This window comes from Leptodactylus fuscus, chromosome 9 (genome assembly GCF_031893055.1).
Source record: "Leptodactylus fuscus isolate aLepFus1 chromosome 9, aLepFus1.hap2, whole genome shotgun sequence".
Classification (NCBI taxonomy): Eukaryota; Metazoa; Chordata; class Amphibia; order Anura; family Leptodactylidae; genus Leptodactylus; species Leptodactylus fuscus.
Window position 1 is genome coordinate 30,718,684 of NC_134273.1, and position 13,571 is coordinate 30,732,254.

A 13,571-nucleotide genomic window follows, 5' to 3' on the forward strand; every position below is an offset into this window, starting at 1 on the left:
GTCCTGCTCGATCTTGCCATGGATTTGGCAGCTGATTCAACCACAGAACACATAACATAAGACTATCGCTGTTATCCCATTGATTCTGAGACTATTCAGTGATGGCCCCCCAGGGCCAGACATTGGTGGTGTTTGATAGGTAGAGGTCTAAGCTACTGTTATCTCGACTGAAGTGGCAATGACACTAGGAAAGTACCGAAGTACTCTGACTTTTTGGCTACAGGGTCAACACGTCAAAATCAAAGGCCAACCATTAGGATTGAGCCAATCTTGAGATTTCAGGATCAATTTTAAAATCCGATTTCCAATCATTTCCCAGCCGATCACGAACGTGAAATTTCCTCGATCGTCGATCGGAATCTGATCTTTTCCAATCCCTCAACCCTAGTCAATGTTTCACTATGGGAAAAGTCACTTTTAGGGTTAAGCCAATCTTGAGATTTCAAAATCCGATTTCCGATCATTTTCCAGCCGATTCCGATCCCGATCGTGAAATTTGCTCAATCTCCGATCGGAATCTGATCTTTTCCGGTCCCGATCGCTCAACCCTACCGACCATATAAAGCTTGTTAATATTTATTCCTTATTTGAGAATAAAAAAATAGCTCATTGAAATTCAGCATGCCTGACCCAGATGACGTCAGGGGGACAATTGGTAGATCCACATACACATAAGAAAGTCACCACTCCTGATAAAGTTGGTGCTGTGGACGGACTTTGTTTTTGGCCGTCACCCCAAGTACTCACCTGAAAGAAGTGTCTCTTATTTATACTCTTTCCCAGCATTGGGTGCGTCACATAAATGGGTGGCTGTTTACGCTCGAAGGCTTACCTTATATTTTGGAATGGCCTTTAAAAGTTCTTTAACTGGAACATCTGTGCCAACCACACCTAGGAGAACACCCTTTGATCTCTGCACAAAACAAGACATGAAGGAAAACAGGCATCTCACTAAGGTAAACATTCATTGGTAAAACATTACAGACGTGCACTAATTATTTTCACGTTGTCATAAATCTATTACAGTACGCAGATGACTTGGGGCTTTGTTGTGCCGACGTTTCAGAGGCACTGATGGATATGAATGAAAGTAGAATGAGGAAAAACAGCTGTCATATTTTTTTTCCCCTCCTTTGGATGAGGAGCGGTCCAACATGAGAAATGTATCAACAGCAATCAACAAATACGTGTTTCTAAAACACATCAGCACAGAACTGACACATTTATGGTTGCAATTATTACGTCGATTTCCATCGTATGTATCTGGGTGTTTTAAGTGGGAGTTTTCCAGGACGGCATGCCACGGGTAATGGAAACAAGTCATACTGTACAAGCGTTTGTTACACAGGATTGCAAGATTGTCAAAGGATTTGCTTAGTTTTTGCTTTAGATTTGAGCTAATCTTTATCCATATTCCCTTTAAGGCCTTTTACTGTAGAAGTATTAGGAAGGAGTTCAATGCCCTGCTGGAGGAGGAACAGTTGGTGGCAGTGAGCGCAAATATGGACTATATGGTGGATCAGATATAGATAAGAGATCAGATCAGACAGAGATAGCATAAGAGCTAAAGCAGATATAAATAAAATAGATTGATAAGTAGAAACAGATATCATAGATAGATAGATAGATAGATAGATAGATAGGAGATTGATAGATAGATAGATAGATAGATAGATAGATAGATAGATAGATAGATAGATAGGAGATTGATAGATAGATAGATAGATAGATAGATAGGAGATTGATAGATAGATGATAGATAGGAGATAGAGAGAGATAGATAGAGAGAGAGAGAGAGAGAGAGAGAGAGAGAGAGAGAGAGAGATAGGAGATAGATAAGAGATAGATAGATAGATAGGAGATTGATAGATAGATGATAGATAGGAGATAGAGAGAGATAGAGAGAGAGAGAGAGAGAGAGATAGGAGATAGATAAGAGATAGATAGATAGATAGATAGATAGATAGGAGATTGATAGATAGATGATAGATAGGAGATAGAGAGAGATAGAGAGAGAGAGAGATAGATAGATAGATAGATAGATAGATAGATAGATAGATAGATAGATAGATAGATAGATGATAGAGAGAGAGATAGATAGAGATAGATAGATAGATAGATAGATAGATAGATAGATAGATAGATTGATAGATGATAGAGAGAGAGATAGATAGAGAGATAGATAGATAGATAGATAGATAGATAGATAGATAGATAGATAGATAGATAGGAGATAGATAAGAGATAGATAGATAGATAGATAGATAGATAGATAGATAGATAGATAGGAGATTGATAGATAGATGATAGATAGGAGATAGAGAGAGAGATAGATAGAGAGAGAGATAGATAGATAGATAGATAGATAGATAGATAGATAGATAGATAGATAGATAGAACAAAATAGATCAAATATAAAAGTTATATAGATAAAAGAGAGACAATAGATATGCAGTACAATAGATGACGACCGGGCTAAAAATATTGAAAAAACTGGCACAAGTTCTACCTGAAACCTACACTCAATTCTTCACTGGCAGAAATGTCAGTTTTGGTGTAAGGGACCTCACAAGATGCACCAGAACTATTATAAGGTTGAGCCTCTTAATAATTCCAGCACATCCTCTACCAGTACAGGAATGAATTAGGACTGGTGTAGGAAGTGCCAGTCTTAATAAATCCCCCCAATGTGTTATATAATTGTCAGCATTCTCAGTAAGGATTTCATATAAAGCAGATTTTTCTTCTTGAATGAAGTCTGAACATTTCCTGTCTGGGAGGTATGGAGACTCCTTTTTCTCATTGTGCTAAAATTAAAACAGTTTATAAGAACTTTCTATCACTTGTGTTGTTTCATTTGCACCGAGAACAGAATTTATTGTGGCCTTTACCAGATGTCTGAGAACCCATCATCTATAAAGTTCAAAGCCTTTGTAAAATGCTCTTAAACTCCGCCAACACTGTAAATTGTCTCAGGTCATTGTTTTCAGCAGGTTTTGCAATTTATTTAGCTGTAGAGCAGAATGTTCTGCTGTAAATATGATATTACTAGATAATGCGGGTTCACAATGTGCTGAGCAGAGAGATAGTAAGAGTCAGTATGGAGGTATTCTGCCGGTCACACGAATCCAAGCTCAGGAAACCCAATGGCAAATTTGGTTCTGACACCTGAAAATTGGTCCGAAAATTTCAGGATCTTCTTTCAGGATCTGGTGGATTATCCGTCATGGACTTGTTGGTGGCTAATCTAATCCATACACTGCACAAAATATTTACAGCAGCTCTTTTTGTTGCAGATTTCTCTGTTTTGGGGGTTTTCTTTAGCTAAAGCCAGGGATGGATTGAGCACAAGGTAGAAGTATAAGAACTTCTTATATATTTTCCATTCCTGTTGTAGCCATTCTTGGCTTTGGCTCAAAAAACTGCATCAAAATGTGGGGCCTTAGCCAAAGGGAGCAGCTTCATCTAGTCATGCAGTCATTGCACTAAATCACACCGTGTGGCATGACAAACATGTTCCTTTATTGTTGAGCGAACAGTATTTGAATCCTAGATTCGAATACCTCCACTCCCATAGGAATGAACAGGAGCGGCTGATCGCAAAAGGGTTAAGCACCGTCTGCCAGCGCCTGCAGCGTGCCAGCCACTCTTATTCATTCCTATGGAGCGAGATATTTGAAACTACAGTTTCGAATAGTATTCGCTCATTTCTAATGTCCCTCACTGCCTAACATCAGCTTGGCATCCTATCTAACTGCTGGTCTCACAGGGTCACGGGAAGAATATGCAAATATGTTTCCCAAAATGTATATAGGGAAACAGTGCCTCTGTATGCTGTCCTCTAGGGGAAGCTCCCTTGAACCTCATGCCCGACTTTCCCACAAGCCTTTGCTGCAATGATGCGGGATTTTGCCAAGTCAGTATCCCAGCTATGGACAGCACGGTTTCGATCTGATTGGATCTCATCAGCACAGCCTAGGGATAGTTAGGATACTGACTTGGCAAAATCCTGCATCATTGCAGCAAAGGCTTGTGGGAAAGTTGGGCATGATGTTCAAGGGAGCTTCCCCTAGAGGGCAGCATACAGAGGCACTGTTTCCCTATTTACATCTTAGGAAACATATTTGCATATTCTTCCCATGATCCCCCACAGTGGAGCGAAAATGGCTTTGTAAGACTCCACACACCTGACAAGGAGTGTCAATATCCCCATAATCTGGCCTCACAGGGTATGATTTAGTGCAATGACTGCATGTCTAGATGAAATTGATACACACTGCTGTGAATAGCCGAAAGGAGTCTGTCAGCAAGAAATAGTTAAAGAGTTCCTCATGCACATACTGTATGGTTTTTGTTATGTGCCCTGGGGTTGGTCACTAGTTTCCAATCAGTTTCAGCACTGATCTCTGCCCACTGTCAGAAGGGCGTTCCTGACATTCCCCAACTTGTGTATCTTTCCACTGCTCTGAAAGCTACACATGAACACGTCAGTGTGGTGAGAGGACACCAAGAAAATCAAGAACATTATGGGTGATTGATGAAGGTGATATATTCATAGAAGGACTTCCTCTAAGAATGAAGACACTTGCAGAACGGTTCACACATTGTAGGTAACAGAATCCAAGATTTTCATTACTTCTTGTATCCAGAGTCTTAAAAGTTTTGATCATTTGCAGCTCGTGCAGGTGCAGGACTTGTTACAAAAGAGAGCTACATATAATACATATGATAAGGAATGGGTTTTAGTCCTCAGATGTATATTTGTATATTAATGATGGATATTGTTAAAAAATTTGGTGGAAAACTCTGCGCAATTCATTCAATTAACCCCCCACCCAGGTATCACCATACTTACGGTTTCATTCTGTTTACTGAACACTGGCATTGCAACGGTTGTCATCAGTACCAATCCCTGGTCATCGGCAAGCTGGATGGGAGAGAAAGGGTCAGTCATATGCAATACTTTAACATTGGACAATACTATCTCAACTGTAGAGGTGCAGAGGGCTCAGCAATGTTGATTTTTTTTTTTTTTTTTTTTGTAAAGAAATACAAAAAACAATAGCATCCCCAAAACATGTGGCAGCCATTTTGTAATCGTGTTTCCAGGACTTACAAGTGAATGACCTAGCCTTTGGATAATCGCTGTCATTTCTGATGGTTGCTACTTAGAATCAGTCAACGCTATGCTGACAGACACACCCCTAACAATCTAAAGGTATATTCACATGCAGCAGATTTGCTGCAGTCTCAGCATTTCTGCAGCTGAAAATCAATGACATTTATCTGTTTGAAGGTTGTTTTCACTGCACGCACGTGGGTCTCTTTAAGACCTATACATCTGAATGGGACAGTCACAGAAATATCTGAAGCAAATCTGTTCTAACCTAACACCATATTCAGTGCACAATATTGCTATATTCTAGGAGATTCCTCTATATAAATGCTAGAAATAAACCCGACTGCCCAGTCAGTGAGGGGTCCGACGGGCCGGCCAATCAGATCAGCAGGAAAGCGAACCAAACAGAACATTAACTTTTATTTCTGGATAACTGACTGTGGCCCTTGCAAGACCAGAGACTCTATACAGAGAAGACGAGAACTCTACATAGGGCACCCCCATGGCTTTTTTAAAACTGGTAATGGCCAATATCGTTTACCCATCCCCGTTCCTGTCCATGGCCACCGCTGCTTAAGCCTCCAGGACAACATTGCATATTATATGCGTCAGGACGTAATATCCAGAACCTCCTGGAGGCCTATATGGAGGCTGCCATAGACAGGTGCAAGGATAGGTAAGTGAAAGCCATTGCCTACTGGAGTAATCCAGTAAGTAGCTGCCTAAAGTACCTGAGGGTCTGTATGAGGGAACTATATTGTGTGGGGGCCTATAATGGGGGGTACTTACTGTATGAGGCCTGTAACATGAGCCTTTACTGTATGGAAACCTGTAACAGGGGCCTTTACTGTATGAGGGCCTGTAACAGAGACCCTTAATGTATGGGGGCCTGTAACGTGGGAACTTACTGTATGAGGACCTGTAACAGAAATAGTATACTGTATGGAGGCCTGTAATGGGACAATATAGTGAGTGAGGGATCAGTAGAAGGGGAGTTATACAATGTGGTGGTGTTCTACTGTACGGGAGCCAGGGGACCCAGTCAAAATCTTGCTATGGGGCTCCATCTTTCCCGATTACAACAGCAGAATATACTCTGTGCAAATGACAAGAGCAAATACTGACCCAACAGGAGATGCTGGGATATATGAAGTCAGCTCTGAAAACAAGCTACAGAATCTACAATGAACTTCTATGAGACATGATGTAACTGCAGAGCAGAAAATATTTATTCAGTATAATATATCCCAAATGTGCTGTATTTCAGGTATATGAGGAGGACTCTCCATACCCTGGAATAACTCAGTATATAGGGGCCATGCCCTTGGTGCAGAACGGAGATTCCAGGTTAATGTTCCAGATGGCGATTACTTAATATTTTGCTATATTAGATGTGTGTGCTATTAATTCTCTGCCTTATTAGTATTTATTAATATTCTCCGGTAAACAGCTTACATATGTGCTTAGGTGACAGGATGAGGTTTGGACACATTCTTTGAACTCCGTCCATACTTATAGCAAGTATGTGCAATTAACAATTCCAATCGAAACAAGGAGAATTACGCAATGATACAATGAGCGCGTTCTGGAGCAATAAATACCATGGACTCAGGATCGGGCTTTGAAGTCGAGGCCACTTCTTATTTATGGTTATCATCTGAATTGTTGTTTTATTAGAAACACCACTATGGAAAACTCAGATTATATATTATGTGTGACACATTTCATTACTATACAGCTCAGATGAGAAAAATGAAGTATTGATAGAGCTTGATATAATGCAGCTCGGAATTATTCCCATCCTTGTGGGACCAGGGATCAACGCACAACTAAGAGGTTGGTCAATGTACTGTCTCATGTATCCAAGAGCGATCTATTAAAGACGTATCGCAAAAAGATAATGCTTGTTTAGAAAGAAGCTGAGTCAGGTTTGACTTTTATAACTGTCGACACCATGGGAAGTCATTGCACCTGGATACAGGGTAGCATTACATTCAGAAGAATGGCCATCTTCCATTCTGGCTTAAAAAAGGGGTCCTGTGCAGGAGAGCCCCCTTTATGATGTCTAGTTGTCTTAATACCAATTGCATATGTAGAAAAAGGGGCAAAGGGGTTTTATACATATGCGTTTGATCTCGATATCTTAGGGCGGCTTCACATCTGCGCCCGGTCTCCGCTTTGTGGGTTTCCGTCTTCGGAAACAGGAGATGGAAAGCCAGCAGTCAGTGTTCACCCGTGAGCGTCTTCTGGTCTCCGCAGCAAAACCATTTTTTTTTAACCAGACACAATGTCCTGCATGTCTGACTTTGTGTCCAGTTAAAAAAAACGGTTTCGCCATGGAGAGACAGAAGACGTTCATGGGCGCTCACGAGCGAACACTTTGCAAACCCATTCAAATGAATGGGTTTGAATACTGACTGCCGGTTTCTGTCTCCTGTCCAGTTTCTCGGGCAGAAGACGGGAACCTGAAAGTGGGGACCAGACGCAGGTGTGAACCCGCCCTAATACGTATAAATTTGAGCTTAAAGGGTCTTCCTGGGAATATACTTTGATGGCCTATCATGTATCATGTCTCTTGAACCAGTTGATCAGTGGCGCCCACCACTGATCACATATTGAGGAGAAGAAAATATATAAGTAAACCTAGAAACCCCTTTAAGTATAGGGTTAGGGTACAAACTAATTTTCAGCACTGAGTGAAGGAAAACCTAGCTACAACCATGAATCCTACATCTGCGCCAAACAATGCCCCGGTTACCTCTGCACAACTCACACTATCTATCACTATAGGTTAGAATAAGCTGCTATGTGTGTATATGAGGACTGGCACAGAATATGACATGTAGTCTGTAGTTTGCCCAGTCTTTAACACTGCAGGTTCCAAATCTAATAAGTGTTCAACTCCAAAGTGAGTGGACACTAGCTGCTATACAAAGCACACACAAGAAAAAGGAAAGCCTGGTCCTTATTTCTATCTCACACATTCAGAAGCAGCTGCAGAGTGGGGGACATTATACAGCAGCACTGAGCAGTACAGTTGTGAACCCATAAGAAGCCACTGTAACCTGATCCCTCAGTGAAATTGATAATTCTTCTTCATCCCTCTCTCTTTCAAGAAGGATTTTATCCTTTAATTGAGAGGGTATAATCAGTGCAGGAGACAGGAAGGAGAAGAGCAATCATAAATGGAGAAAGAGGTATTTTTCTGTAATACGATATATACATAATCTATTGTTGCCGTTTGTAATATTGATTTATGGGAAGCAATTACTTCCTAAATACCCTACCTAATGCACTGTAAACCATTGGTGACCTCTACGCAAACAGCACCCAAAACACGTGTCCCACCTGCCCCACCTAGCTCTCTGTTGCCCTTAATAAAGCAGTCACAATGTGATGGCTTCTACAGCATGAAGAGTTTGACATTGACCTTGTCTTGATAAAAAGAAGCTGGATTAGTATTCATCAACCATTGCTGAGACATCTGCACCTTGTGAAACATTTATAAGTCTTGTCATAGAATGGAAAGTTATCACCCGCCATCCATCCATGGTAAAGGGATTTCAGGATACTTCTTCATCGTGAGTTATACATAGAGCAACTTACAAGACATCTTAGTGTTGTAGGCACTGTAGAACCCAAAAAAGTTGCCTTGCTTTGTGATGAGAGGTTCCCTGATATAATGTAAATATCATATCAGCCGCCATTACCAGTAGGGGCAATTCCAATAATCTAAGTATCTACAGGGCTTGGGAGAAAGTGATCAGTCTGAGACATTACTGTCATACTTATAGTTCATTGCGCTATCCTCGGGGGAAGGTCCACTTGTAGAATGTAGGATGATGTATATTATCAACAAATTTTTGACAAAGTTTTGGAATTGCTCCTGCTAATAAACTTTGTGATTCTGATCATATTTCATTACATACCATAGTTTCTTATCATATAATTATTCTTTAAGGGTCTCCATACCATAGCTCGGATAAAGGTTTAGTCTCATCCCAATATATACAGTATAACATATTATATAACATACAGTAAAGGATTTCTTCTGGGACTTATACATTAGGATAGGTCATCAGTGCTTGACTGATAGGGGTAAGACCCCAGGAAAACCTGACATATATATATATATATATATATATATATATATATATATATATATAATGATTTAGCTAAAATAATTGGACAAGTTTCCCCCATGTATGTTATTAAATGTGCATTTAAAGGATGTGGGCTAATTTTCATAGAACATTATGTAATGACTTAAATAACTATACCTTAATGCAATTTGATTCATAGAATTGCTTCCATTCCATGTGGGAGAAGTCCATATGTTCAGAAAGTTGGCCGGGGAAATAGTAGCTTTCCTGCTATTCATTAAAGTCTGTGATGTGGATCACGTTTAATGGGGTTGTCTACTAATACTTTAAGAAGAGTCACCCAACAATAATCTTATCACAGTGAATCAGTGCCATGATCATTAGTGATCTGGTAATATGGAAGAGAGCTCGTTAGTTCATTTGATTACTCAGCAGTGCCTCTACAGGAGAAACAAAGCATTGCAAAGTGTCCTGTAAAATCAATGGAGGGTCCTTAATGCACAGAGAAGCTGACCCATTATAGTTAGTATGCACATCTCCTTTAATTACTATAGAGCACCCAATGATCTTCAACTGCCGTATATTAAATATTTGCTATTTGAGGAATACCTTAAAGGGGTTTTTCATTCTTATCCTTTGAATAGGACATCAATAGAAGATAGGTAGAGAGTTCAGATATCAAACCCCCCTCCTATGCTAAGACTCTTCACAGGAAGCCCAGCACATACTTTTTACAGGGTCTCTGTTTGGAATTGCCACTTAGTCCCTTGAATGGGACTGTGCTGCGACTAGGCCATGTCACCAATGAATGCAGTGTAACATGGTCTTTAAAGTGGCAGCATGCACTCTATAAGGCCTACTTACACTTTAAATAGCCGATCTATATGGGCACCAGGTGTCCGACCCCGACTGATCGTCAATTGATGACTAGAGATGAGCGAACACTGTTCAGATCAGCCGATCCGAACAGCACGCTCCCATAGAAATGGATGGAAGCACCTGGCACGCAGACTTTGCCGGTGGCCGGCCGCTTAACCCCCCGCGTGCCGGCCGCTTCCATTCATTTCTATGGGAGTGTGCTGTGAGCGTGCTGTTCGGAACGGCTGTTCTGAACAGTGTTCGCTCATCTCTATTGATGACCTAACTGATAAGCCCAGAAGACTCCTTTAATATTTTCTGAAAATTATTCACAAAGAAAACATTTTAGACTAAACATTTTCCAAAGTTCAATTCACAGTAACATAAAGGTTCAATCTTATTCATATTAATAACAGAAGGGACAAGAAAACAGTACAAGTAGTCCTAACAGACACGCCACAACATAGAAAGTAACACAATGGGAACAATACGATTGTGAACATGAAGAGGTTTTTGTGAGCACAAACAGATCCATGGCTGGATGATCTGTGTCTTATTCCAGTTTTATTCCAGAAGTTACACTATGAAAGTTTTATTATATACACTCATTGTATTGTCTTCCACCAGTGCTTAGATCTGGGGTTCCTGGTCCCTAATCTTGGTGGAGTGATCACCACATTGAGATGAATGGAAGATACTTATTATCAGTTATTTGCAACCCCCCATTTGTTACATTTTAGTGTGAAGGAACATCACACCTTCTGTATTATTGTCACACAAGGCTCTTTATACATTGTATTCTTGATTTTGATCACATTTATATGCTCGCAACATATACCACTGATAGAGACCTGAGATGGCTATAGTGCCATCCACACCTATAGGGTCCTGTTCTTTATTCTGTGTCGTTTACTAGGTAAAAAATCACAGTCTATCTCTCTAGATTCCCATATACAAACATCCTTGGTTTTGCAGGTGATGGCTTATTTATATGGAGAACATAGTATCAGGGATAATTAGATTCGTGTTGATGTTGGACCGATGTCAGGAGGTCCCAATAGGAGATAGTCAACTAGGTAGGTTCAGCTGAGTATGATCTTAAAGGGGTGTTTCAAGACTTTGACATTAATTGCTGTGGCTTCTTCTCTACTTACTAAAAACAGCGCCATAAATTGTTTGGTGGCTGTGCTTGGTATCACAGCTCAGCCCTATTCTTTTGAATGGGACTGAGCTGTAGCATGGCCATGTGGCCAATGAAAATGATGTCATTGACCTAAGAAGAGGAAGTGGAGCTCACCCAAGATCTTCAATCAGCCAATCAGCAGAGGTTCCAGGTATCGGACTTTACCAATGTAATATTGATGGCCTGTCCCAAGGATAGGACATCAATATCGTAGTCCCAGAAAACCCATTTAGGATCCATCAATAGCAATCCATTTGGTAGCTGCTTTCAGGTAATATTAAAAAGCCGCATTCCCAAAAAACAACATCTGTAAAATGCCCCAAAAACACCAAAAAAACTGCAAGTTATTGAGGGCTGATAGTAAATAACCCTCCCCTGCTCCTCCTTAGGCACAGTTATAGTTACAGTACTTTCATATAACACAGAGTTCTGAAATCCGTAAACCCGCAAATTGTTTTTAATCTTTGGTGACATAAAACGCAGCACTTCAAAGAGTCGCAGGTAAGTGAAGCGAAGCATGATATATGATGTTCTGAAATTGCTGAAATGTGAGAGTGGCGAGGTAGGAGAGGAGAAAACATCACTTACACAAGGTAAAGGATGACAGAGGGGCCAAAAAGAAAACTGTCAGCAATTTTATGGAAACAAATAACGGCAGACAGATTTTTTTCACATGTACTGGAGACAAGATCCCGATTCAGATTTCAATGTAAGAAACAATATTTACCCCATAAATACATGAAATACTTCAAACAGGTTTGGACATTTTACGGTATTCAAGCTGCTGTGAGGCTACAAGTCCGTAAAACCCTTGCTGGGACTGGAACTGTATAGTTTATATAGTATATGGTGGTATTAATTAGCAACTATATAGCAGTACTTTTCAAGCACTCTATGATGGTATTAGTTATCCACCATATGGCAGTACTATTCAATCACTGTATGGTGGTATTAACTTGCCTCTATATAGCAATACTATACACTCATTGTATGGCGGTATTATCTTGCCACTATATAGCAGTACTATACAGTCACTGTATGGTAGTATAAATTGTCCACTATATAGTAGTACTATACAGTTACTTTATGGTGGTATTAATTGGCCACTATATAGCAGTAATATTAAGTCACTGTATGGCTATATTAATAAGCGACTATGTAGTAATACTACTCACTCACTGTATAGCTGTATTAATTGATCACTATATGGCAGTACTATTTAGTCACTGTATGTCTGTATAAATTGGCCACTATATTGCTGGACTATTCAGTCACTATATGATGTTATTAATTGACCACTACATGTCAGTACTATTTAGCCACTTTATGGTGGTATTAATTGACCACTATATGACAGTACTATTCAGTCACTGTATGGCTATATTAATTGGCCACTATGCAGTAGTACTATTCACTCAGTCTATGACTGTATTAATCTGTCACTATATAGCAGTACTATTTAGTCATTGTATGTCCATCTGAATTGGCCACTACATCGCTGGACTATTCAGTCACTATATGACGGTATTATTTGACCACTACATGGCTGCACTACTTTATGGTGGTATTATTTGGCCAATATATAACAGTACTATTGAGTGACTGTATAATTTTATTAACTGACCACTATATAGCAGTAATACATTAGTGTATCATAGGTGCCAAATATCTCTCTCTCTTTATATTTGGCACCTATATGTACTGCTTTTTGAAGTCCGAAGCGAAGGTCGTGCACCTTGAAGTTTTCCACCCGAAGAAACGGTGAGCCATATACTAAATTTCTTTATTATTAATATTGTTGCATTATGTTGGTATTAATTGTTCAGTGCTCAATATACCATACAGTATATTCATATGGGCTTTTCATGAATAATTATGTGTAGTACTATACTTCATACCGTATACCATTATTATATTAGAATATATGGTAATTTCGGATTTACAATCATGGTTTTATTTTATGTCAATATATAATAAATACATTATATTATGCCATAAGCATAAAAGAATCTATTATGGGCAAAACATCTTTAGGTTTGACCAAAAAATATTGCCCCTAACTTAAATTTGGTATATCACTAAAACAAGTACTGTCTTCCTATTGAGCATTCCAAGATTGGTTGTAGGTCAATGAACAATGTATGTCACTGTCAGTGGCGTAACTACCGCCGTAGCAGCAGAGGCAGCTGCCACGGGGCTCGGGACATTAGGGGGCCGCTAACGCTGCATTTTTTTTTTTTTTTTTTTTTTTTACTAGACTGTTATTGACTGCAGTTACTCCAGCTGGTAACGGGCCCTATATACTTAC

At 39.7% G+C, this 13,571-nt stretch overlaps 1 protein-coding gene across 2 annotated transcripts in view; it reads right to left on the reverse strand.

The window, feature by feature from the left end:
* Window positions 1-13,571, reverse strand: part of CACNA2D3 (calcium voltage-gated channel auxiliary subunit alpha2delta 3) — a 662,271-nt gene that overhangs the window by 198,725 nt on the left and 449,975 nt on the right. For both annotated transcript variants that reach the window (XM_075287892.1, XM_075287891.1), the window contains 2 exons: window positions 4,856-4,927; window positions 833-913 (listed from right to left, as the gene is read on the reverse strand). In XM_075287892.1, the coding sequence (XP_075143993.1) occupies window positions 833-913; window positions 4,856-4,927 (153 nt within the window). The remainder of the gene's footprint in view (window positions 1-832; window positions 914-4,855; window positions 4,928-13,571) is intronic.